This window comes from Martes martes (assembly GCF_963455335.1).
Source record: "Martes martes genome assembly, chromosome: 4".
Taxonomy (NCBI): Eukaryota; Metazoa; Chordata; class Mammalia; order Carnivora; family Mustelidae; genus Martes; species Martes martes.
Genome location: NC_137891.1, coordinates 128,305,508 through 128,333,368, shown reverse-complemented (window position 1 = coordinate 128,333,368; position 27,861 = coordinate 128,305,508). Strand labels below are relative to the sequence as shown.

Sequence of the window (27,861 nt, the reverse complement as noted above, 5' to 3'; positions counted from 1 at the left end):
TAATGAAAAGAGCAGTATGCATAATTTTAAATATTCTCTGTGAGAGATGAATAGAGAATATAAATGTAATCTCTAGCAATGTCTAAGAGAACCTGCCTCAAATTACATCTCTAACAGTGTCATCTCCATCTCCTGCTTTGACCCCTTGCCCTCTGTTGACACATCAATTGTTGGAGTTCCTTCAACACTCATTCTTGTTCCTCTTCTCTCCATGATCCCTGTTCCTCCCCTACACCTGATAATCTTATTATTTCAAGATCTCTCCTTACCAAAACTCATATTCTACATTTATCTTGGAACTCAACACACTGAAATTCCACAGCATCTCAAATTTAGCACATCCAAACTAGACTCTGTTATCTTACACCCTAAAATAACATGACCTCTGGATTCTCCATTTCCATTATGGTGTCATCATCCCAGCTAGTTTTCAAATTAGAAATAACTTTAATTTGATTCTTTGCTGCACCTGCTTGCATCCATCTTGCTATTCTTCTAGAATGTTCCTTAGCTCTGTTCCCTCTTCTCTCTAATCTTTTGTGACATTGTAGTCTCTAACTCCATTATGGCTTAACTGGGTTTCCTATTTTGTCATTCCATCTCCAGTATTTCCCAAATGCACCTCATAACCCTCATAGGCTTATTATCACAAAATCTAACCATATTGTTTCCTAATAAACATCTGCTAGCCCTCTATAACTTAAAAGGTACAATCCAAATACACACATGTAGCAAAGAAGGCCCTTTCACAGTCCAACATTACAAAATCTACCTCTTTAGCCTTATTACCTGCCATTCCATCACAGACACTCTACGGTGTGGTGACATTAAACTCATCATCCCTTGAATGTGCCATAGTTTAATTTCTCTGACTTTCATTATATGCTGATACTTCTGCCCAGAATGCTCTTTCTTCATCTAATAAGCAAACTCCTATTCATACCTTAATACACAGAAATAGCCCTCCTATAAAGACCTTCTCCAACATCTATAATAAAAGCCAGTCACTTTATTTTCTATACTACCAAGAATCTGTTTGGACCCTCACTGGAGCTCCTGACACATTGTACTGTCTCTTCACCTAAACTTCGTCCTCCTTGCACTTTCCATAACCTATGGGCACTTGGCAGAATCTAACTAAATATATGGATTAATGAATACAAGGCCAGATAGTACTTATATCCTTAAACTTTTCTTGTTATCAGTCTTACTGAACTTAATTTTTGGTGTAAACTTATTTTTAATGTTATTTATTTATTTGACAGAGAGAGAGATCACAAGTAGGCAGAGAGGCAGGCAGAGAGAGAGAAGGGGAAGCAGGCTCCCCGCTGAGCAAGGAGCCCGATGTGGGGCTCGATCCCAGGACCCTGGGATCATGACCCGACCCGAAAGCAGAGGCTTAACCCACTGAGCCACCCAGGTGTCCCATATTCAGTCTTTTTTAAGGTCATGTTTCCAGGATTATTCTCACTTTAGTCTTTTTATTTTAAAAATTGTTTTTTATTAAGCTTATTGAAATTTATTAAAATAAAGCATTTTGCTCCCCTTACTGCTACTTACTAGTGGCTCTTCCCAGGAGCTTTCTTTTTCCCTTCACTGACAGCAAATGTTCTAGCTGTAGAATCTCTGATCATTTCCATTTTTCTCTGCCTTCTGAACTCATGGTTCAATTACTAAGGAAAGTCTCCATTATGATCAGGCCCAATGCTACCACATTCTTAACCTTTGTTCTAATAGAAAAAGATGCCCCTACCAGGTGAGGGGTAGTTACCGAAAGGCATTCCTTTCTCTGGGCTGATGCAGCCAGAACCATGGCAAACAGAATAAGGACTGGTTTCAGGCCCCAGGTGCACCCTTGCGCCCTGCACAAGCTCTACAGCCATGACCTACCTCTCTGATTCTGACTCAGCAGCCCTGTACCTTATATGGTCCCATGATGGCCCCAGCCAAGCATACCACTTGCCTAATTATCCTTGGCAGCCAGCCTGCTGTGAGGTGACAATTCCTTTTAAACTACTTCCTTTATAAGAGATCTTCTGATACATTGAAATGAGCCAATAAGTCAACACAAATGGGAATTTTCATGGGCCGATGAGAGATTCCAATTAAAATGTGGTTTTTACTCAAAGTTTTAGTGTCCTACTTCATATGAAGTACAATGTCATTACAAAATAGCAAGTCCATCCTAAGCCATTGAGGTAGCCCTAAGTACATGAACTGAAGTCAGGGACATACTGATGTGAATTAAAAAGTCAGGCACACATGGAATAAGTGAGTCCAGTGTCCAAAGAATTTACGAAATACTTAAATAAATAGAGGAGACTAAATGGTGTTCGGTCCTCTGATCAATAAATATTTACTGAGCCCCTACTATGTGACAAATATTATCTAGATCCTGGGGAAACAGAGATTAACCAAATAAATGACACTCATGGAATTTATAATGGAGTGGGAGGAGAAGGACAGTAAATAAACACATCTCTACTCTGTGAGGTGGTATTAAGTAGAGCAGAATGAAGCCGGGTGAGAGGGTCGGGGATGAGGGTGGGGGCATCTGACGCTGACACAGGGTGGGCAGAAGAGAGCTCACCAAGGACGAGCATTTGTCAGAAAGGAGACTACAGTCACTAAGCTGAACCTGTGTGAGCATATGCACCTGTGCCTATTTTCTTCCGTGTTTGACTTTTCCCAGTGACTTTTTTTAAGAGGGTTTTTTAAAAAGTTTTTATTTATTTATTTATTTATTTATTTATTTATTTATTTATTCGACAGAGAGAGAACACAAGCAGGCAGAGCAGCAGGCAGAGGGAGAGGGAAAAGCAGGCTCTCTGCTCAGCGGAGAGCCTGCTTTTCCCTCTCCGCTGAGCAGAGAGCCTGCTTCTCCCTCTCCCTGTGCCTCTCCCCCCGCTTGTACGCTCGCTCTCTCGCTCTCTCTCTCTGTCGAATAAATAAATAAAATCTTTAAAATAAATAAATAAAAATTATTAAATAAATAAAACATCAACTCTTTGCATTCTATATGTGTTACCAATGTTTCTTCCCCTACTTTGTCAATATATTTTACCTTTGTCACTATTTTTGCACCACTGGAATTTTTATCAGAATTGGATCCAAATTTATTAATTTAGGGAGAATGGATATATTTTCCAGTCAATGAAATTGGTAGTCCAGTCCTGAAAGTCCCACAGATTTTTATTAAGATTATTCTTTAGTATTTTTTTTAAAGATTTTATTTATTTATTTATTTGACAGAGCACATGAGATCACAAGTAGGCAGAGAGGCAGGCAGAGACTCCCTGCTGAGCAGAGAGCCCGATTCGGGACTCGATCCCAGGACCCCGAGATCATGACCTGAGCTGAAGGCAGAGGCTTAACCCACTGAGCCACCTAGACGTCCCTATTCTTCAGTATTTTAAAAAATACTTTTGCTCTTATGAATTTTAGGATTATTTCAGCATATTATATTTTGTACCCATTGGTTCTGGTTATTAAAGAAAACTATTCATTTTTAAATATATATATTTTGTACTTGACCATTTTATCAAATTCTCTAATCCTAATTGCTTTTAGCTTCCTTCTTTAATTTTTTAAAATATTTTATTTATTGAAAGAGAGATCAAGTGCACACGTGTGAGCAGGGCGAGGGGCAGAGGGAGAGGCAGAGAGAGAATCTCAAAGCGGACTCTTCACTGAGCAGAGAATGCAACATGGGGCTTGATCCCAGGACCCTGAGATCATGACCTTAGCGGAACCAGACATTCAACCAACTTGAGCCACCCAGGTGCACCTTCTTTCTACAGTTTTTTAAACAATCTTTCATGTAGGTATAAGATCTCTGTGTCTTTTCATCATTAACATTTCATGTTTTATTCCATTCACTAAAATTTTCAGAACAATGTTAAAAGAAAAAAGATAACAACATCCACTTGTTTTTTGTTCTTGATTTTAATGACACATATTCTCTAGCATTTCAGCATTACTTACGATGTTCACCTTTAGTTTAAGAGGTGTTCTTTATTATATTAAGGAGATATCCCTTTGGTCCTAGATTAAAATAATTTTATTTGGATTGAATATTGAATTTTATCTATCTTTCTGGCATCTGTTGAAGAAATGATATAGTGTTTCCCTGAGGGACTGATGCAATGAATTAAATTAATACAGGATCCACCAAAAACATTCTCCCAGATAATACTTTTTCCACAGGCTAGTCCATGAAAAAAAACTGAGTGGGGAGGAAATTGTCATCTGGTCAAATAACTTGGGGAAATGTTGCATAGCACATTCTTTTCTTAGAGATTCATTAGCTCATTATCATGTGAAAGATGCTGACAAGTCTGAATTTGGCAGTGAAGAAATTCTGTTAAAAAATTATACACACACACACACCCCCCATACTGCTGTATGATATATTTACAGGCTGCTAAGAGGATAGATCCTAAAAGTTTCCATCAAGAGAAAAAGAAACATTTTTGTGTGTATCTATATAATGTGAAGAATGTTAATTAAACTTACTGTGATAATCACTCATGATATATCTTGTCAAGTCATTAATGCTCTACATCTTAAACTTATATGTGCTCTGTATCAATTATATCTCAATACAATGAAAATAGTCCAGTTAACTTTGTTAAAACCACCATTTCTAAACATTACCTGTCCCACTTCCTTTATAGAATACTTACTAGTATCCCATGGACTTAGGGTTCAGTCGAACACACTTGAGGAGTGCCATATTGATAGCTTTCCCTATATTCAATTATCCTTGCACTCTTGGAATAGAACCTGCTTAGCCATAGGCGTATGACTGTTTAATTTGGTGCTAAGATCAGTTGGTTGGGTTTTAATTGAGGATTTTTGAGTCTGTAATTACAAGAGTAATTGTACTGTCATTTTTCATCCCTACCCCCTCTTGGCTCCTTCCAGGTTTCAGTATCACTGTGATGCTGGATTGGTAATATGAAGTGGGACATGTTCCATATTTTTCTGGGCTCTGGAACAATTTATGCAGCATGGGAATTATCATAGGATTTTATTTTCTTAATTTGAAATATTTTCTATAAAATAGCCCAAAGAGAGATGAACCCAAACATAATGCTAACTGGTTGTCAGTGAGCTTATAATTGAATCCCCCTGTTAGCTCAATTTTCTTTACTGACGAGGCTTCAAGTGTCTCCATTTTCCTCACTCTGAGTAAACATGAGATTGTTTACTCAGAGTAAAAAATGATTGCTCTCTGCTTGGAAGCAGTAACTCCTTGCTTTTGTCACTCCAGTGCGCCACAGAATGGGGGCCATCAGAGTCAGGTCAGGGAAGAAGACGATAGAAGCCCAGACAGGAGAATCACAGTTCTCCATGAGCATGTTGTCCCTGATGCCAGGCACAAAGTGAGGTGAACAGAGCGAAGGTCTGACGGAAGAAACAGAGCTGGGTGAATTGCTGGTCTAGAATCCCAAGAAGAGGGTTGAAGAGTATCGATTGGGTTTTTAAAACACTTTGAAGCAGTGTGGGGATGATGTTGAACATTTTATGGTCTGTAAGGGGAGAAATGGGGTGTTAAGGCCACTTTTGAGACAAATTCCTCCCCCAGGCACAGAATGCTTTCTTCAGAGAGATGCCATATTATTACAGACAGAATACTTCATGGATCTTCTACGGGCTTGGGCATAAAAGCACACAAAAATGTTTACATGTTTTCCTTTCTAATACAAGGATTACTCAACATTAAAAGGCAAAATTCCTTATCTGTGCAGGCCCCGGCTCATAGCAGGCCACTTGATATGTTTAGTGTTTGTTGAATAACTGCACATTGTTTGTTAAATAAATGCCCATGTGTTGACTTCCCCTGGTTTTATACAACTGATGTGTCCCTAAAATGTTTAATTCATAAATTAAATGAATCCTTTTTTCCAGGTTTATATAGAACAACTCCTTAGGTGCTAAATATATGTGGGTTTTTTTTATCCTTCATTAGTTGGTGCATTTCTCCGCCCTGGAACATTTAATTTCAGTACTTTCAAGGTGCAATAATGGCCTCAAATATTTCAATATACTCGAGGGAATTTAATACTCAAAATGATTTTTTTCTAAATAAGCTAATAAGTTGCCAGTTATTTCTGTTTGTCTTTAGACATGCTGAGTAGAATAAACATAAAAATAACATACCTTTGTCTAAAACACAAATCACAGAAGATATAATTCTTTAACCACATGCAGCTTGTATTTCTTTCAAGACAAAAAGAAACTGCTAAGATTACATGTCTCTGAGTTATTCTCTGAAATGTGATGAGTGCCAAAAAAGGAAACACGTATGTTAGAGGAAAATAATAGCTATCTATAAAAAAGTGCTTCCCTCTGCTCCACGCACCACTCTTCTCTTCAAAGAAGAACATTGTGCAAAGGTGAGTTATTGGGAGAAACTAACTCATCCGTTCATCCGGTCAAAGATCCTTCCACTGAATAGCCTAGTGGAAGCTAGGCCAATGTTAACATGCTTATTAAATGTTACTGCTTATGTAGTGGGGACACAAAGGGAAAAGAATCAAACGATTTTGGTGGTGTGTAGCCATATGAACTCAAGATTGGAATGGCTAGGGGCACCTGGGTGGCTCAGTGAGTTAAAGCCTCTGCCTTCAGCTCAGGTCGTGATCCCAGGGTCCTGGGATCGAGCCCCACATGGGGCTCTCTGCTCAGCAGGGAGCCTGCTTCCCTTCCTCTCTCTCTGCCTGCCTCTCTCCTTACTTGTGATCTCTATCTGTCAAATAAATAAATTTAAAAAAAAAGAAAAAGATTGGAATGGCTAACCAACACTGAGTTCTTTGAAACTCCTTGATGATCAGTCACAAAGCTAAAAATCACTCCTTACCCCTGATTAGAGGAAAATCTGATTTTCCTGTTGCATTGCCTTCTTGAAAGAGATGATGGGGGAGAGTGCCACAGTGAAGAGCAGAGACTGAATCAAAGAATATTGTTTTTGTGTCTAACCTGGCTTTCTCAGTTCCAGCACTTTACCAGGAAATACATAGAGGCTGTTTCCACAATAAAGTCCCCTATGACTAGAGAAAATTATTGAGCAGGGAGATAGAAAAACATATCTTTCTCCATGGCACTGCTTGAGTGTTGTCACAATATGTATTTTTTTCTTTTTTTTTTCTTATCCCCCTTCACTGGTTCCAATTTTTGTGATTTTAAAGAAAACGCCGTGATTGTGAAGGGACACCTTGTGCGTTGATGGTGGCTTCCTGCGACTGGAGTGCACAAAGATTTCATAGATATACCACAGTGGGTGGACGTACTCATCCGAGGTCCACCTCTGAGCCGCTTTGTTACTCAGGGTCTTAGAGGAGCAGTGCGATGTGAAGTAGGAAACAAATGTGAGAGACAGCATGAAGGAAGGGCTGACATGACTCAGTAACTAATGGGGCACGAAGGATGCGGAAGAGGGCTAAGTCAAGGGTGACGCAGGTAGCCTGGAGAACGATGGTGCTGCCATCCAAAAAAAAAAAAAAAAAAATTAAATTAAATAATTCAGGAGCTGGAGCCATCTACTATCTGACAAAAGCCCTTGGCTGCATTAATATAATCATGAATTCCTGAACCATGAGTGAGTGGAAGGAAACAGTATTCACAGCACCACAGTCGTGAGCACTTAGTTTTTCTTCTCTTACAACGTGCAAATCAGCAGTTGCAAGCCCGGGTTTTAGAAAACCACCTCAGTCAGTCAGGGCACCATCCCGAATACATTAGTCGTATTAACTGCATGCTGGTCATGGGGGAGCGCTACAAGCCCAGTCCAAGGTGAATGGCAAGTGCTCTTTTCGTCAGGGTTATTCAGAGAAGTGGCAGGTCCGAAGCCATTTAAAAACTGGAAAATGGCCTTCTGATGAATAAAATGGCACTTCTGAGGCTGAACATAATTGGAAGAGTTTTGTGCTGACAGAAGACTAAGGAAGCTTTCCTATGGGAGGCTGGTATGCAAATGTCACTTTCTGGGTTTTGTTGACTGTAAAACTGGAGACAGCAAAGGTAGGAGGGTGCCTGGTGACAGCCGAAAGCAGGGAGGCAAGAGTCTTGCCTGTGTCTGTCTGATGACCTAAGACATTAATTGCCACGAGATTCCATTAAGTATGTGCTTTACCAAATCAGGAAGGTATAAATGACACTCTCAATTTTCAGAGTTTGTTTTGCAGTGAAAATTCAAGAGACTGAAATTAATTTAGTTAAATTGATATTTTACCTCGTGATTTCAGGGATTTAATAGTGAATATGCCTCTTGATCTTGATGTATCTACTGTGGGTTCATTTATTCTCTTTTCTTTGGCACACCGCATGTAGCCGGCCCTTTGCTATGATTTGTGATTTATAAAATGTACAGAGCGTAGTTCAATCCTGATAGATGAAATCAGAATTCTGGCTAAGCTGTAGGTCAACTGACTAGAAAAAGGAATTTAAAACCTGATTCTTTGTCAGCTATAAGATAAATAAGATCTGGGGATCTAATGCACAGCAGGGGGACTACACAATTAACAATACTGTATTATATACTTGAAAACTTTTTTCTTTTTTTAAAGATTTATTTATTTGAGAGGGAGAGAACAGAGAGAGAGAGAGCACAAGCAGGGGATGGGAGAGCAGAGGGAGAGGGAGAAGAAGATTCCCTACTGAGCACAGAGTCCGTCATGGGCCTCAATCGCATTACCTGAGCTGAAGATAGATGCTTAACCTACTGAGCCACCCAGGAGCCCTATACTTAAAAGCTTTTTTTTAAAAGATTCTATTTTATACTTAAAAACTTTAAATAGAGTAGATCTTAAATGTTGTCACCAAATGCACACACACACACCACACACACACACAGTGCAATAATATAAGGCATGGGGGTGTTAACTGACATTATTGTGGGAATTACTTTTCACAATATATACATGTATCTAATCGTCACGAAGCACACCTTGATCTTGTATATGTTATACGTCATTAACATTTCAGTAAAGCTGGGGAGTGGGGGACCTGATTCTGGAGGTAAATGGCTACAAGGGGTGTGTGCATGTGAGGCCTAACCTAATTTTAAGTGGTGATTTAGGCCCCATCTCTGACATGTGATATATCCTTGACATATCAGTAAGCCTTTCTTTTACATCATCAATGAGAATACATTGGCAAACTGTTTAAACTTCCTCAGGGGGAAAAAAATGTTGTCAGTTTCCTACTTAGGCTCAACCTGCATTCCAAAAACAATTCGATTAAGATGGACATATTGGGCGCCTACTGTGTGCCAGACATAGTTATCTAAGATAGGACATTTTTGCTGACCAGCATCCCTTCACTGGCAAGTTTCCAGTCAGTTTGCAAGTCAGCTGTTTATAAATTGGGACACATTTTGCTAAAGAAACAAATTTAAAAATAGTGGTTAGATTCTCAAGCCAATCTTCAAAAGCTAATTTAATTTATAATAAAGTGGAACTCAACTTCTAATAGAATCCTCAAACCTAACTACCATTTATAGCAGTGATTTTCAACCCTGGCTGCACACATCCCACTATAATCACCTAGGAAGGCTTTTTTGGTATTTATTTTTAAAAATAAGTACAAAGACTCAGACCTTACCCCCAGAACAATAAAATCAGAACCCATTATGAGAGCAGTGGTGGGAAATGGGGCCTGGGAAAGGGTGGAAAGGACTGGAAACAAGGCCTCTAGGGAGAGTGGCATCAGGCCTGTCACTAGGAATTGGAGGTCGGGGCTCCAGGGGGTAGATGGTAGGGCCCAGGTGTAATGGCATGGATGGATAAAATAAGAAGGAAGGATGCCTCTGGGAGAAGGAATAGACTGTAGACTCACAGCCTTTGGGAGATTTTGGTCTCTGGTGACAGTAAAGGGTTTTTCAGGAATGAGGACGTGGTAAAGGGGTCTGGAACCTTCCATTTCAGGAGCACAGGATTGTGTGGCAGTGATGCAGAGGGAGCCCACTAGGTCAGCATCACTCACCAGTTCTCTTTGTCCAGTTCATGAGGGAGGAAGACAGCTTTACCTTTAAACCAATTTCTTATTTTGGGATAAGGCTTTCACAGAATTTCATGCCTCGTCTTTCCTTTCTACAAAAGGCAAATGTTTAGATCTCTTCATCCTTTTGGCATCATTATGAACTCTCAAGACTAAGCAGAGTTAAGGGGAATGGAAGAGGAATGGATGAAATCCAATAAACAGGCTCTGATAATAAAAGTAGGCTGGTGATTCTGTCCATCTGCTGTCACTACCCAACAGCTTCCAGAATTCTGGAGCTCTTATTTCCAGTCACTCCCTTGCAAATGAGTCAGAATGTCAGAGGTCAGAAACATGGACATAAAATTTTATCAACAGCTGGTGAAAACAAATATGCCAGGTGAAGGATCTCAACTGTCTTCCTACGTCCTTCTCATTTCTTATATATTGGGTGCTGAGATTTCTTTTTCCGACATTCTGCGACTGTTGCAATGCAGGGAAATCTGTTGAGATAACATCCACACATTTCAGTCCGACACTCTCAAGTTCTAAGTTGTACTCTATATTTCTTTCTGGCACTTTCTATAATATATTGCTTCTGCTCTGTGTTCTAGTTCTCTCTTTAGGGCATTTTGTCTGCCCTAAAGAAAGAAAATAACGGGATCAAAGAAAATACTGGGCTAGAAGAATTCTGGAGACACATGAAAGTTTTCTCTTCTGAATGGAGGAAAGGAATGATCATTATCTTCCCCCTTCTTTACATTTTTGGATATTCCTGATTTTTTTCCTGATATGGGTAGGATAATATTGTGAAAAGAGGTGGGGATGTCCTTTTTCTACAAGTTTCTGGAGGTACTAGCATGGAAGAGTTTCTGGTATGGAGAGCATACACACAGAAAGGCTTCTTTCCATGTGTGAATTTACTGTAAGCAACAAACACATGGGTCCCTTCCCCATAGATTGCTGGCCAAGCTGTGTAGCAACACTGTGGGGAAAACACCACCTCCTTGAAAGAAATTCTTCACTTCACTAAGCAGGAAGTGTAGCTCATTTGGAAAATATGGATTCGATTTCAAAGGAAGACTGTTCTCCTCTCAAACCAGATCCCATCTCAAGAATAGAGAGAAAAATTGATTTTTTTTTTTTTTAGGACTAAAACTTCTGGACAAAATTAAATGGGGTAACTTTCAACCTTAATGGGCAAAAAGGGCTAGTTTAACAGGTAAGACTCCATTAGCTCTGACTGTTTCAAGGAAGATTCCATCACCACATCACTTGACTTCAGGTGTTCTGCTGGAGCAGACAGACTCCCTTTTAAGGAATTTGCTAGAGGTAGACTAGAAGAACAAGATCCTGCTTTGATACACTGATGATGGCCTATCATTTGCAAAGGCATTGTGTGTAAGGTAGTCAGTGAATGTCAGCCTACTGGAAAACTGACAAAGGAAGCCTCCTCTTACGGAGGAGACTTCTCAGTGCCTGGAGATTCATATGTCAGTTGTTGCTTCTGACCTTTTCTAATTGAATTATCCTTCTTTAGTGAGCCAGATAAAAACAATTTTAATAGATGGCGAAAATGAGAGTACTGCTTAGTTTTTCCTATTAAAAATAAATTTACCCCTCAAAATAATTTACTTTAGGACTTTTTGAGTCATGTTACTCAGTCAAAAAGGCGATAATAGCTTCAGCTAGGCAGCAAAACTAGTCTTTCTTAACCAGAAGAATGTGAGAGCTACTTCAGGTTTTTCAAATTGCACAGGTATGTGTAGCCCCGATTGCTCGGGCTCAGGCTGAGGCTGGTTTAGTGATGATCCCGGTGGTACTGGAGGCTTTAGCGAGAAGCTTGGATCCCCAATCTCCTTCAATGGGGTGAAAAGACCTCAAATCTCTGTCTTCAATCCTTGTTAAAACTTTTGGTTGTTTAAAAGTTCTCTTTAAACATAAATTTTCATTTTGAGAGAAAAACAAGGGCTTGGAAAGCATTTGTGTCAGAAGCAAGTTTGAGTCTGATTCTGTGCTAGGATTATTCCTAAAGGAAAATCTTGGTTTAACTCAAGTTCCAGTTAAGTCAAAAAGCTAAGGGAAAGTGAGTCATTTCATTTCTTTGCTAAAAAAGGAAAAGTGGCAGGGAAAGGGCTTTTATCTACTTAGATATACTCCTACCTGATTATAATCTTTCCTTTTCTTTTCCTTCAGTCTTAAGGAAAGTATATGCAGAAAGAATGGATGATAAGAGAGCTAGAAGAGAAAGCCAAAACCTTCCATTAATTACCTTTATCAGGTTAGCAGTGGAATAGGTACCTATGCCTTAGGTAAAGAAAGGCGATTAGCATTCAGAATACTGAAGCCCACATCAATTTAGGAAGGGCATGATTTCAAGATAACTTGAAGGGTAAGTTAGAAAGAAGCAATTTTTAAAGCCTAAGTATAAAACCAGGATCAAATCAAATAGTGTTTGTTAATAAGAGTTAAAGATTAGTTAGAAGTGAAGTCCCTAATTGTACCTGGAGTTTTTAATAGACTCATTTTCTTGGAAAAGGTCCTAGAGGTCAATCAATCCAACTTCATATCTCTGGTTGCAAAGAACAGACACCTCTTCCAGCAGACACAAGCCAAAGAGAAGAATTTATTGAAAGGTTACAGAACCTAAGGGCTGGAAGGAAGCCATGCCTGGGGAAAGAAGAGGATCTACGAACTTGATCATTAGGTCATGACTTGTCCCTTCATTTTTTTTTTTTAAAGTTGATGCACATCTCCACACCTGTGGCATAAAGCTGTTATTTGGACGTGACTATGGTTGAAATTCTAAAAGCTGTTTTCAATCCTGAAGTCATAAATACAAATCTATAAAGTGATAGTATCTCTGTACTAAAATATACAGCTGTACCCTCCAGCATGGGCTCTGTTACTGTAACTGCAATTCTGAACCCTTAGTGACCAAAGACCCTAACCCTAACCTATGCCAGTCTCCTTATTCTGCCACCAAAACAAATAAACAAAAAAACATGGACCAAGAAGAAGTGGCAGGGTCAAGATTTCCTAGAGGGCTATTGATAGAATCTGAAGACTTGAGGTTCTTTGATGACTGCCCTGTCAGACATGTGGTGTCTTGGACAATTCCGAGACCAATGACTGAGAAAGTACTTAGTTAAGAACCTGAGTTTTCTGGTGTTAGCTGTCTTTGGGCAAATAGTTTATATCTTCCCAAACCTTCATTTGTATAATGGTGGCATTAATACTCCCTACAGGTCAGGGTTGTTGTGAGGAGTAAATGACATGACCCATGCACAGCTCTTGGAACAATGTCTACTACACATAAATGCCCCATAAATGATAGCAATTATTATTACTAATAAAAAAAATTTAGTCAGCTCTTTGCTAAGTAACAACCCTGAAACTCAATAGCTTAAAGAGCATTTATTTCCTGCTCACCGGTTTGTGATCAGCTATAAGTCTGCTAAGCTTAGCTGAACTTGGCTCCAGTTTTGAGTTCATGTCTGGGGCATGGGTGTCCTCATCCCAGGAACCAGGCTAAAGAAGCACCCCCTACTGGGTGGCGTTCTTCTCATGATGGAGAGGAGATGTGTAAAAAATGGGAACCGTGTGATGCTTTTTAAATTTTCTTCTGGGAAATATCACTAATTCTGTTCCATTGGTCAAAGCAAGTCATTGACCAAGCCCAAAGTCAAGGAGGCAGGGAAGTTACTGCACTCACAAGCAAGCCATGTTTGGGGAGGGAATGAACAGTACAATCTAGCACTGGAAGGTTGAAAGAAGGTCTATGATCATTGAGACAAGGGCCTCTGGAGTAGCCTGAATAGTCTGAGATCAGAACCTACACAGGTTGTCCCTAATTTCTCATGTCATCGGAATTATGGGCCATTTAGGTAAACCAGAGATCCGGGGCAAAGAGAGTTTGGAAATAGAGATTAGGTATAAAAGGACACTGTAGCAACTGTAGCATCTCTTCCTGTAGAAGAGGTTGCTTTAGAGTTAGGTCAGCATTTCTAGAGCCAAAAGGTATTTTAAAGGGCTCACATCCTTAAAGCAGTATTAATGGTATTTGTTTTCATTTCCATTTGTCAAAAAAAAAAATCAGTAAATTTGATGCTTATGTAAAAACTGTTTCCCCTTTAAACGGAAAAGGTCGAGAGCCTCTAGGTGTGTACTGAGGAAGGCTGCTTGGTGGTAAGTGAAGATCAGAAAAGTTTGCTCATGACTTGTAACTTGGTTTATAACACAGACAAACACTACTGGGTACATCCATTGTCATCACACATATTTTAATTGTATTTATTCTTAGTCATATATTGTTTACATTTGTTCACAATTCTGAATTAATGAGGAATTTAATGAGGAAGAAAAAAACATAATTCTGCCAATTTTTCCCTAGATACTTTTCTCCAGATCCATAAATTTCCATCATCTGAAAAGACTAGCTATATAGAACATCAAGATATCTCTAATATTTCAAAGTGTAATGTAAGGAAGAAAAATAAATCAGTGTTATGTATGCATCCTGTCTCTAACCAATAATCTATTATGGAAATAAACACTGATGCCGTTTTGAGGTCCAGTCCAGATAAGAGGACAGCGGAGAACTATTCGGTACTCCCTTTATTCTCATGCCTCAGTGCAACTGCAAAGGCCATTCCCTCTGTTTGAAAGGCTCTCTTCCTTCTCCTTTTTCTGCCTGGTGTTATTTAGCTTTAATCCACAGATCAGCTCTTGCTCCCAGTTGGGAAAAGAATCCCCTTTACCACTTGCAGGGAATTACCTCCTTGATAGCCCTATTTCTAAACATGGTCATCGAGTCTGTCTCCCCAACTTGTCCCTGGTATTTCCCGGGCGTAGTCCCCTGTCTCACCCCTACAGTGTGAATGGATGAGAGGAAGCAGAATAAACTTAATGAGATTAGAAACTGAAGAGGATGTGGGGGAGAGCATTTCAGGAAGAAGGAAGGTATATGTCAGCAAAGTGAGAAAAGACAGAAACGGGCATACACAAGATGTGTTTAAGGAGCAAAAAATGGGCACACATAACTAGATGAGAGAGTTCACGAGAAGTCCTGGAAAAGAGAGTGAGAGGAGTTTAGGTTTGTGGGAGAGATGCCCATTGTCTTAGCCTGCTTGGGCTGCCATAACAAAATACCTAGACTGAACACAACAGAAATTGATTTTTCTCACAGTTCTGGAGGCTGGAAGTCCGAGTTCAGAGTGCCAGCATGGACAGTTTCTGGTGAGAACTCTCTTCCTGGCTCGCAGATTTCTCACTGTGTTCTCACGTGATGGGAAAAAAGAGCTCTGGGGTCTCTTCTTCTTAGAAGGTCACTAATCCCATCACAAGGGCTCCATCCTCATGACCTCATAACAAAGCAAATTACCTCCCCAAAGCAACATCTCCAAATGCCAATACATTGGGCATTAGGGTTTCAATGTAAGAATTTGGAGGGAATACCTTTCAGTCAATACCGTATGGTTAAGGAACCAGACCTGCCTTAATGAAGTGGGCCCATGAGCTCTCCACCATGCCTCCCTGCCATTGCTGAGGTTCCACTGTTCGTTTAAGAAAGTGAACGAAATCCCAGAAATCAAGATTTCCAACTGAAGGGGCTTTAAAGCCAAAGGGCAAAAGCAAAATAACCTTTTAATTTCTGAGATGAATGAACAAAGTAATTTTTGTGAGTGGTATCTTCTATTGCTACAGCAGCCATAAATCATACCTTTGGGAGCTGTACCATTTTACTTTTAAATGTACATTTTGAAAAGAACACAGTCGTTTCTTATTATGCTCCTTTTGTACAATTTCGTTGCATTCATCACGAGTCAGAGAGTCCTGTTGATTCTATAGCAGGAAAACTATTTGTTACATTCACAGTCCAAGTGCCTACTGATTAGCATGGGCATTTCACATGAGCTGATTGGGAGGGTAAGGCAGTCTTCCTCTAAGATTTACTGCTTTCTCCCTTTACTCATGGTCCATTTTTCATTGTATTTCAGGTCTAGATTCCTTTCATTTGGTGCATTCTCTTAAGAATCACCATCCACAGTATGATATTTTTATTCATTTGAGAAGTTTACGTCCATTTGCAAATGATTCCAGCCAAGATCGAGAATTCTGCTGCCTGATTTGCAGAAAGTTGTTGCTGCCTAAAGATTTGCTGGGCATGTCCCATTGATAGATAGTACAAATATACAGTGTTAATATAATGGGAAAACTCCAGAGTATTTCCATAGCCCCTGACTATCGAATAATATACCACAATATATGACTTGGGGACAGCTGAAATTGTTTCCACACTTTGAGCTCTGCTTCCATTAGACTGGTTCACAATATTAGATTGAATCCCAAGGTGCTACTGATAACCATCAGCTGTTTTTCTTGCCCACTCTTTTTGTTTGAATGTATCCTTTCATTATCCACAGGCTTTTGAAAAAAAAATGGGGGAAAGAATGTTTTTAATTGAATAATCTGTATTCTGTCAGGCATTCCTACTCCCTAGGAAGGTATATGGAAACTTACTTTGCTATTTTTATTTATCCTGCCAGTGTAGTATATTGATGAGAGAACGGAGATCCAATAGTGTTAAAACAAGACATGAAATATTGATTAATTCTTTTCTTAAATTCCCTTTTTACTCCTGAGTGTAGCAGATTTCAGATGCTGCTGCCGATATTGTGCTCTCCAACAAACCTCCATTATTGGGAGGGTCTTGATCCCCTTTGGGCTTTGATAAATGATAATTATGCTTTTAAAATGTTAGCTTGGAGTGCCCCAGGCCTTGTTTTCATCAGTTCATCGAAGAAATGAGTAAGAAACAGTAAAATTTAGGCTGCAGAGTTTGAGCCAAAGGCCCCCCAAGGAGCCATTCTGTGAAGAGGAAGCAGCCAGAGACTGAAGCAACTGGACTCCTCATCCTTGTTCCTTTTCCCACTGCACACTCCCCAGTGCAGGTCAGGACTTGCCCTTTGGGTCTAGATCAAGTGAATGTGCTGATTCCTAGGGTTGTATTAAAAGGTAAGATAATAATGATTTAGTATTCACCAAACCTGAATGGCTTCGGATGGGTTTGTAAAGAAAGAGAAAGAAGTAAGATATTTGGCTGGTTGAAGAAAACCAGTGGGACAGTGAGTAGAGTGGGCAGAATAGGAACTGTAGATAGGGAGAACCTGGATTTTTAGGATCAGGGACATCCTCAAGGCAAGCCACTCAAGTCAAGAGTAGGCACTGGGGAGTCAAGAGATCTATTGCCCTTTTAGGGCACAGGTGATCTGGGAACAGATTGGAATCTGGTGAGCTACGAAAAAGAACTTATTGCTCAGAGCAGCACCCCCCTCCCCAACAATAGTGCCAAGATTGAGAAACCCTGATACAGAGAAAGGGCTATTATTTCATCCATCAAAGGCCAGTTTCTTGAGTTCAGAACCCAAGTCACTGAGTTAATGGTGTTCAATAATTAGTAGAGCATCCTGTGAATAAATAGTAGATTCAGTGTAATCCCATTTTCTTCCGAAGAGTATCCATTTTAGTTTCTTCAGTTCCTCCTCCGAAATTCCCCAGAAGGGAAATCTCGCCCATTAGAAAGTTCGAGCTTGCCAGGCAATAGGAAGAAAGTGCTTCACAATATGTTTCCAGAAATGAGAAGATGAGAGAGCATGCTCAGAAGCAAAAGTACAGGTGAATGAAGCATGCTGACAGTCAAAAAGATTGGGACTGGTAAAAATAAGGAGAGCTTGACAGACAACGAATCCCTGTGGGCATGTGATGACCTTTAGACATCAAGCAACAGTAAGTAAACATCAAGGGGCAAGGTAGCTTATATTTTATTGGTAATAAACTAGATGAAAGATCATATTTTAAAATGATATGCCTTCAAGCATGTGCTATATCAAGGTGTTGACAGCATCATTTTTCCAAGAGATGAGCAAGTAAATTTAAGTAGTTTCCAAGTAGTAAGTACCTTGATTACCAAGGAGCAGTGGGATGCAAAGCTTGGCCAGTGGAAACAAATGATTGATAGCTTCCTCTTAACACTCCTGCCTTTACTTTCCTCTGCACGGCTCATTATTCTGCCACGTTAATTTAAGCTTTCTTATTGTATTGAATTAGGGCTTTAAATTCTCTTATCATCCCTATGGGAATCTTGATTGTTTATTTGTAGATGACAATAATTGTTTTTATCGATCTCCAAATGTAGAAGGTATAAAAAGTGCCATGGCTGATGGCCAGCTGGTACATAGTTAGCGCCTCGTGCATGACTGACAAATTACAAGACAATATTTGGCCCCAGAGGAGACCCTTGAAGAATTTTTAAAAGCATCTGATAGTTATCCCTAGATCCCTTCTAGCTGAAAAGCATAAACAATTTCACATACGTCGGCTCAAGTCTTTTTGTTACTTTTATTGAACCTCCAGAGGTCTACTTGGGTGTAATTTATACATCCTCATCTCTAGCACACCCACACAGCAGGAGTTTGGAGTGATGTAGCTACAAGAATTTCCAGAGCCAGTGCCATCCAGGCCAGTGAATTCCGTTAGGGACTCGGATCTTCTGAGCAATTCTTCAGAAGAGTTTCTGGATTAATCTAGCAGTTGCCATTATGCCACTATAAGTATTCTGTAGATGACATTAGCTCCAAGTATTCTGAGGAGAAACCACTTTGCTATCCCCAGCATGTACTATGGGTAAGAAACCTCACATGATTTCACATCCCAAATTTATCAGAGGCACCAGAGAGAGAAAATGCAACTGTCTCATTAAAGTGCTGTTTTTAGGACGGGGCACTTAAGCAGTTATGAGTCCCCGCAGTCAGAACCGAATGCTACACAGCTTACATGAAGATTTTCAGCCTAACTGTTATGATCTGTCTATCCAGAAACAAAATAAGGTTTTGCTTAAAAGTAATAGGTTACATAGACATTGGGGAGGGTATGTGCTATGGTGAATGCTGTGAAGTGTGTAAACCTGGCGATTCACAGACCTGTACCCCTGGGGCTAAAAATACATCATATGTTTTTTAAAAAATAAAAAAATAATTTAAAAAAGTAATAGGTTAGGTTTAAAAATCATCAAGTAGCAGAGACATGGTAAAATTTCCTTATCATTTGATAAGATGATAAGTTGACCAGATGTCGAATTTTGAAACCCATGACCTTCTTTTCCTGTGGTGAAGAGAAGACAAGTAGGAAGAGGAACCACTTTGACAACTGTACCCTATTTATCCTTTGCTTCTGTCCTGAAAGTTTGCTGTTGACCACTCAGAGTGACTATCTGGATTGGAGCAGAATGAGCCAGGAGAACTTGTTTTGCGGAGTAGAGGTCCCCATGTCACACAAATGACCTCCCCTCCCCCCACCACACTTTAGGCTGGAGCTATAATGTTATCTCGGTCCTTGACAGCCTCTCTATGGACAAACTGACTCCTAGAAAACCACATAAAAAGAAAAAAATTTGCCCTAATTTCAGTTTCCTTTTTCTCTCACTCAAATTCAGCTTTACTCTCAATACTGTGATTTCATTGTGTCCTTGGTCTTGGACAGCCATTCCAGCATGTTCCATGAGCAGTAATGTGAAAGAGGGAAAAGTTTAGTGACTATAGCCACCACCATTGTGAGGTAAAACTTTTTACACCCTCTTTATATATGCCTCGGGCTTTTAGTGGCATGCCCACCATACAAGTGGGCATTAAATGTTATCTGACTAATTAACTCATTTGTTAGTTTTACATTCAGCATGTGTGGAGCATATGACTGTAGAATGGGTAAAGCTTAAAACAGATGGACAGTTGAGGGTGATGATCACAGAAGCATTTGGTTTTAAAATTGGAACAAACCTTAGATATGACTTAGTTCAACTATCTCACTTTGGAGACAAGGAAACTAAGATGACCCACAGAGGTCAAATACCTTGTCCAAGGCTTGGCAGCAGCAAAGCTGGAATATGAAACTAGGTATCCACACTCTCAGTTCCATACTGCACTCTGTACTGACTCTGAAACACCTGGGCTTGTGCTTTGTTACATGTATTGTGATTGTCTTGACAGGTGTGCTACCCCACTAGACCATGTATTCTTCAAGAGAATATTCATCACAGGGCACCTGGGTGGCTTAGTGGGTTCGGCCTCTGACTCTTGAGCTCTCAGCTCAGGTCTTGACCTCAGGGTGGTGAGTTCAAGCCCTGCACTGGGTTCCACGTGCATTTAAAATATATATAAATTATTTCATCACTAATTTCTGGCATAGGATTGCAATAAATTTCTGTTAAAAAAAACAATATATGAGATCTGTTTTTCTTATCATGTACAAATAAATGCTGTAATTTTTAGTGATCTCTGCTAGTGTGTGGCCAGCCTAAGGATAGAAAGGTTTAAAAAAGTAGAATGAGAAGGAAAAAAGAGGTAAAAAGGAGATACAGTTCAAGTAGAAATATAACTGGAAAAAAATCAGTATGCAGACAAAACTTCTAGATTCAGTTTGGGAGCATTTAATCAAGACTCTTGCCTCTTCTGATCTCTCCCAATTTTCAAATAAGGACTTTCAAGCAGATGGTGCGTTAAGCAGATGTCATCATGCTGCCCCTCCCCCAGACTCCAGAAGACAGGATGGACAGCGAGTTAAATTGTATAATAAGCAGAGTTGTTCTTGAGTGTATTCTACCTCCTCTGGTACATCTTCCCACCCACTTGGCACTCATTCCTAACCCATGCTGCTGCTACTATTCTTATCCCGGAGGAAAGTGCATGTAACTCTATGTGATCCTGTTTCTGGAATATTTTCCATTTAGAAGACACACCAGGAAATACAAAGAAAAATTACTTACACGGTAGCATTTCAGACTCAGTGGCAAGTGAGCAGAGTGGATGGATGTATGTGGACTGGGTTTGTCTCTCCTTACAGATCATCCAAAGTCAATTAAAATAGAAGTGAGAAAACCCAGTTATCATACCCCTCTGTGAGCTAGTGTTTCTCCTGAAATGCTTACATGTTGCCAGTCAATTGATACTAAACAATGCCTGTTTAAAAAAAAAAAAGAATCAAAGGATCCATCTTTCTAATTATAGCACATTGATGGCTTGGTACTGGAGAACTACATCAACAATATAGGACATCAGCGGAAAGCGATTACTGGCTGGAGGGCTGTACCCAGAGGGTGGTTCTCAGGGTTAAGTGTCCGTTTCTAGAAGAGCAGGCTATGCTCCAGTATGCCAGGAAGTCTAGGTGGAAGGTATGAAATGTAGTCTTTTTAGAAGTGGTGCTGTACAGTTGCCAGATAGCCTGGTGAGACCCAAATGCTCCTATGGGAAGAGATTAAGGAGATAGACAGTTACCCGTTTTGGATGGATTGGGTCCCCTTGGCTAAAGCCAAGTACGGAGATCCAGCTTTTCATCCAGTATTCCCTTGAGCCATTGAAATTTGGCAGACCCTTCCCATCAGCCCGACACCTAACTACATCAGCCACTCTCTTCCTTCAGTTGGTTACTATGATTCCCATCTTTTCTGTAAACATACCAAGCACACTTCCATCTTTGTGATTTTACCCTTTACATTTCCTCTTCCTGGAACACTTTACTCTCATATGGTCTGCTGAGCAAGTGACATCTGTCTGCTATTACCAGAGGAAGAAGTCCAAGCACCTCTTCATACTGTGTCTTATTTGAATTGCCAAGAAAAACACAACACAGTCAAACACTGGATGGAGCAGTGCTTTACTCACATAGAAAAGAGACAGAACAAGATCAGCTCTAAAAGTGAGCCTTGGTCCTTATGGCCTTTGGGTCCTTCCTGGCAGCTGATTCAGAGCCCTCCGCCTACAGGCAACCAAAGGACCCTGTATTTTCTTGGCAGGGGACAGACAGAGTATGCGGTTGACCAGAGATCATGTAGCACACATACTGAAGCAGAACAAAGGAGTACACATTGAGTCTGAAACAAGGAATGATATACTCACACAAGACAATAGCCAGGCACAGAATGTGAGAGCTCCTTACCTCTTATAAAGGAAGTGGTCCAGGCTTGAAGCCCCCCCCTTTTTTTTTAAGATTGTATTTATTTGTTTGACAGAGAGTATGAGCAGGGGGAGCACCTGGGAGAGGGAGAAGCAGGCTCTCGCTGAGCAGAGAGCCCAACATGGGCTTGATCCCAAGACCCTGGAATCATAACCTGTCAAAGCCCATTCTTAATACAGCCGAGATGAGAGTCAAAAGACTGTGCACATAAGACCGTCTTTTCCAGTATGTTCCACATGGCTTCTTATTGTTCCCACCCCACTACCAACAACAACCTTCTTCTCCCCACCCCAAACCAGATCTTTATTCCCATTTTCAAAGAGGCTTTCTGAGCATAGCCACCTCCAAATCTATGAAGAGAAAATCTTTGGTTGTTTTGATAACTGCAGTATCGTCAACATCTACAACAGTGATTGCACATAGTAGGTGTTCAGTAAAAATGTGTTGAAGAGATTGGTAGCATAGGTCATACAAAGGAAAAGTTTGTTTCATGATGCCTAGAAATCAGTGAAGGAAAACTTTTCAGATGCTTTCATAGAGCAAGTCATTCACCTACACAGTATGTAATTTATACTCAGAAACCCTATGAGTCTTAAGGAAAGTGATATGTCCAGGTAAGCAAGATAACACCATTATCATTCTGTTCCCATCAGGGCTCCAAGCAACTTTAGAAAATCTGTCCTCTGATATACAGCACTAATTTGTGTCTTACGGAAAATCAAATGAATTATTTTTTTCCCCGAAGGGAGCAGGATTATTTGACTTCAGATATTTGCCATATGGCTTCTCTTCCATACAGCATAGCTTCTAGGCTTAAGGTAGTAAGAGTGAGAGCATGACTATAAATTATTCAGAGATCATTCAAAATAAGTGTGTATCTTTGACAGATTGTCAAGTTTCTTAATGCTTTTTCCTGATAACAAGTGCTATGTGTTTGATAGAAGGTTGCTCGTTTCTCACCACATTTTATTGTTGTTCTGTGTATGTTTTTTGTTTGTTTTGTTTTGTTTCTTGTTGCTGTTTGTCCTTGTTCCCCCCACAGAGTCCAGTCTGGCTCTTATCTCAGCACGGGATGGTTTACCTTCATTCTGGCCATGGATGCCTGTTATGGCATTCACGTCTACGGGATGATAAATGACACCTACTGCAAGTAAGATCACAGGAAATTATTTTTATGCATCTCCAATTCTGATATCTTGTCAAAATATCACAATTCATTTCAATACCATAAATCGGAGAAACAGATAAAGCAACAATTATTTCCCGGTGCTCTTTGCTGACATGACATTTTATTGTCAGTGCATCAAGTTGTGACTTTTAGGGGTGATAAAAAGAAAAATATTTTTCACCACCTAATGTCAAATGTCAGAAGGAACAGTTTCCCCTTAATCAGTGGCATAGGAGGGATTTGTGGCGTGGAAATACAGAACAAGTTTAGTGGTTATTTAATTTGCAAAGCAAGTTTGTCATTTCTGCTGCTCTAATGGCTTGATGGATAGCTAGCTACTCAATGGTTATATTTGATCTTGAGGGACAAAATGTCCTGAAGCCTAAAGAAGCTAACAACTTAACAAAAATTCCTGGAAATTATAGTTTACTAATAAGTAATCTGCCAGATCCAGATTTAAAATACATGTGTTCATCCACAGTATATCCTGATAGAGGGATCATTTCTAATTATTTAATAAAGTGAACCCTCTTTGTTTCATCCAGGTAATGAAATTTATTTCTCCACTAACAACTGGTACCATATAACTCAGCATTTTAATCATATTGTCAAAATGGTAACTAAGCCACAGTCTTCATCATCAAATATTTCTACCCTAACTGTAAGTATAATGGAGCACAGATGTATGAAATATCTTACCCTAAAAAAACACAAGGCTTCTTCAAGCTCTGCAAGGGCATCAGGCTATCTGAAGTTTGCCTCCATTATACACCATTTCCTCCTTCCAAGATAGGTATATGTTTGAATGCAATTGGTGTGATATATAAATTTTATATGATTTATTAAGGCACTAAGGATCTGGTACATCTTCCTAAAAGCTTTTATACATAATAGCTTTTAACTGAGTTCATGGACAAGAATCATGCATGAGTTTGCAAGTAAATGCATTTACTGGGCACATAATGGATTCTTGCAAATGAATGCTTCATTCTTCATCTCAATTCTTCTCTCCTTTTCTTTTTTTCTTTTTTTAGGACAGAAGGATATAGAAAAGTCCCTTATCATTACTATGAACAAGGAAGAGATGAGTGTGATGAATATTTTCTTCATGAACATGCTCCATATGGGGGGCATAGGTTTATCACTGAAAAGAAAGTGTTTGCTAAATGGGCCAAGAATCACAGGATAATATTCACACACCCAAACTGGACAGTGTCTTGATGTTAGTTTTTTTCTGATGTTGCCACAACACTTGACATGATCACGATACCACAACTGTGATGCTGACGATGCTGATGATGGTGATGGGAAAGACAACAGTGATGATCAAGTTTCTGTACATTCTCCGAAATGGATGGTGACTCTGCCAGTAATTTGAACTTGGGATTTCATGGAGGGTGGATGTGCTCTTTACATTCTTTCTGAAGGTTCAACATTACATACTGCACTTTATAATTTAACTGGAATTGAAATGAAGGCCAGTAACAAGACAGCAGTGACCTAAGAAATGGGAAGATTATCCTTCAAGATAGCTGCGCAAAATTCTTAAACAGTGACTAACTTTCAAAAGCCATGGGATTTGGCCTCGTGAGGCAAGGTTTACTCTCCAGTCTCTTGAACTTGAGCAGCTCTACCATCTTGAAGAATGGTTGATTGTCAAACACTGATCCAAGAAACGCTATCTGGGTACAAGTACTGCACCACAGTTACTTGTTAGCCCAGAGGCGGGGAAGGAATCTCTTCCTGACAGAACTTGGTCCTCGAGTACCTCCCTCAGCTAAAGCCTCAGGCCATTTCCTAATGAACAAAGAAGATACCACGGACACCCTACCCATCAGGATCCTTCAATAGTTCAAACACTTAATTCAAAATGGGCCAACTAGCAAATCTTGATGAATTTTCAGTCTCGCCACTCCATTCTCACTACCCCAAACAAAATAACTAAACATGTCACTAGAGTGATCTCTATTATTGCTTAGTTATTTTTGGTTGAGTCCTAAATATTTTAGAAAGCTATTTAACATGTAAGATACCAACACTGTAATAACATATACTGTGAAAGCATTCTTAAAACATAACCAAAAGGGTTTGCTAACTCTGCTTCAACGTCCAACAACACAAAAATATATGCTTTTTAAAATCATGAAACAAGGAAAGCAAAGCATATTTTTACATCAATTTGTATCCTACCATACTCCATAATATATATTTATATATTCAAATTTCTACTTTATAGGCTCAGATGCATCTCTCCATCCATTACATTATCGTTGCCAAGTGCCAACTGTTAGACATGGAGAGGAAATGATTCCTGGTATTAAATCTGACCAGAGCTTTTGCCTTCTTGGGGTTTATTTTCCCCACAGTGTTATCAGTTGTTATACCATAATAACAACACTAATAATGACCTTAATGTCCAAAGTGCTTTGTAATTTAAAGTCCTTATACATATGCTGTCCTATGTGATGCCACCCCTACTGGGCTGTTCCCTGTACATTCTGACATCTCCTTAGCAGATGATCTGTAATTTGTTCATTGCTTTGATATATTCCAGATCTTTGCCTCTGCTAATATTTGTATAGAATAGCATTTATGTAGACTAGTAACCAATTGATTTCAGTGCCAAATACAATATATTATATGAGGATTATGCAGAAAATATCACAAGGATCGTCCTGGCCATAGACTAGGATTCCTGTGAGCATAAGTACTTTTGATTTTTTTTATTTTCTTTTAGAATGACTCTTTTTAGGTAGAGAAAAGATAAGGAAGCAGGGGCAACAGGAGGGAATGAACGCAGAGAAATACAATTTCCTGTCCCCATCTTGAGATGACATTGTTCTCCATACACTCATTGCTCATTAGATACGAGAGGGCTGATTTGCTGACAGAAGCTGAGAGACCAAAAATATCCTTGCAAATGATTCAAAAGACACAGCCGAGCTTAACTGACAGAATCATTTGAAGAATGAAAGTGATGACGCATTTCACGTCAGCAGCTCTCTGCAGGTCCTTACCAGTGCTGGGTCCCATGATAAGTTCTCAAATGGGGCCATCCTGGGCAAAAGTCTCTTTGCTGCTCTCTGCTGCCGTTTGGATAACACCAATACCAGAGCCAAGAAAATGGCCAAAGGCCATTTCCATCAATACTTCTGTTGTTTCCTTGTGTGCTTTTCAGTTGTATGTATGTCAGGTTTTGTTGAGCGAATGATGGATAGAAATGCTCACTCAAAGAAAAATAAACAGATGCAAATGTTAAAATTGTAATACAAATGGTTTTCCCCCCTGTTGTGATACTAAAGTTCCACTTTTAAATAAAAAGGAACACTTGAATATCAGAATGCTTCAGGAGATGACATAATTTATTTAGTATTCTGGTAAACAGAGGGTTAAACGATTTGTTTTAGTCCTTACTAATAAGAAACTTTGCCTCCTTCCTTTCTCTAACCCCCTCTTTTTTCCTTAACTGAGCCCCAACCCCACTTACTATTATAGTTGTCTCTCGCCTCCTTTTTCTAAAAGTGGGAAACAAAAAACCGTATTCTCAATTTGGAAACCTAATTGGATGATTTCCAGTGTAATCAGCATCTTGGTAGAATCACATAACTTATTTTTCTCTGCAGTCTTAATGTTCTCTGCTTCCATTTCCTGTTCTTCTCTACCCTCAGCTTCCTAAATCTATGGAAATACAAAGTGTAATTTCTCCCATATTAAGAAATTTGTCATCTAAGATTTATGGATACAGAAGAGAATGACAAAGGAGAAATTCAAGCTTGTCACACAAATTTCTGGCCAATTTCACTGGTTCTAGCCAACTGAAAGTTTTCATCCAGCAGCTAAACATTGAAGAATTCGACTGAACTCACTTATCACTGATGTATATGTATTCCAGAAGTCAATTAATATCTGTAAAAAACAAAGGCATTTCAATTCCATCCAAGGGTCTAGGCAAATGGACTATTGAAAATGGCCACAATGTGCTGAAATCGGCGTTAAAAACATGCAAGCTAGACATAATAGAGTAAATATTATTTCTAATTCTGCAGAACTCTAGAAAAAAGCAAGGAAATTTAAAAAGTTTTAAAATGAATGTTTGAGTCCTTTCTAAGGTAGCCTAGTGATTAAATAGTAATGATTTATATTGTTATGATGGCAATGTGAATTAGAAAACTTCTAGACTATATCTTACCTTGCTATGAAACCTATCAAAGAAAAACCAATTTGGAAAGATGTTTGTATATATGCACATAGAGTCAGTGTGTGGGTGTGTGGGTGTGTGTGTGTGTCTAAAAGCATACCTGTAATCCTATCTTTTTCAATGATGTGTATGAATCACAGAAAACCTATTTTAGACTTCAGTGAAATTTGTTGGTTTACATTTTGAATCCTGATGAAAAAATAAAGCAAAAATCCAAATTAAACATACCGATTGTAAAGAGTACGTAAGATAATACTTAATGGCTGGCCCATAGAATAAATCTGGAGAAGCTGCTCTATCTAGAACTGAGAACACAGATGCCACAGTTGTCACAGGTCAGACCTAGAAAGATAGCAGTCTGTATTGTAGGTTCTGACGATCTCAGTTCAGCTAAAGTCACATTGAAAAACACTCCATCAAGCTGCATTCACACTGAAGTGAATGAACATGGTCCCCTTATTCAAATAAGCCTGTCTTTGGCATAAGCAAAACTCAGATTTGCATGATT

The 27,861-nt window shown here is 39.4% G+C and overlaps 1 protein-coding gene across 1 annotated transcript in view; it reads left to right on the top strand.

Moving 5' to 3' along the window:
* ST6GALNAC3 (ST6 N-acetylgalactosaminide alpha-2,6-sialyltransferase 3) overlaps window positions 1-26,488 on the top strand; it is a gene marked incomplete at its 5' end in the record, with an annotated part of 297,602 nt that extends 271,114 nt beyond the window's left edge. The window contains 2 exons of the mRNA XM_080801292.1: window positions 23,030-23,137; window positions 24,190-26,488. Of these exons, the coding sequence (XP_080657418.1) occupies window positions 23,030-23,137; window positions 24,190-24,376 (295 nt within the window). The 3' untranslated portion in view covers window positions 24,377-26,488. The remainder of the gene's footprint in view (window positions 1-23,029; window positions 23,138-24,189) is intronic.
* Window positions 26,489-27,861: the final 1,373 nt, after the last annotated feature.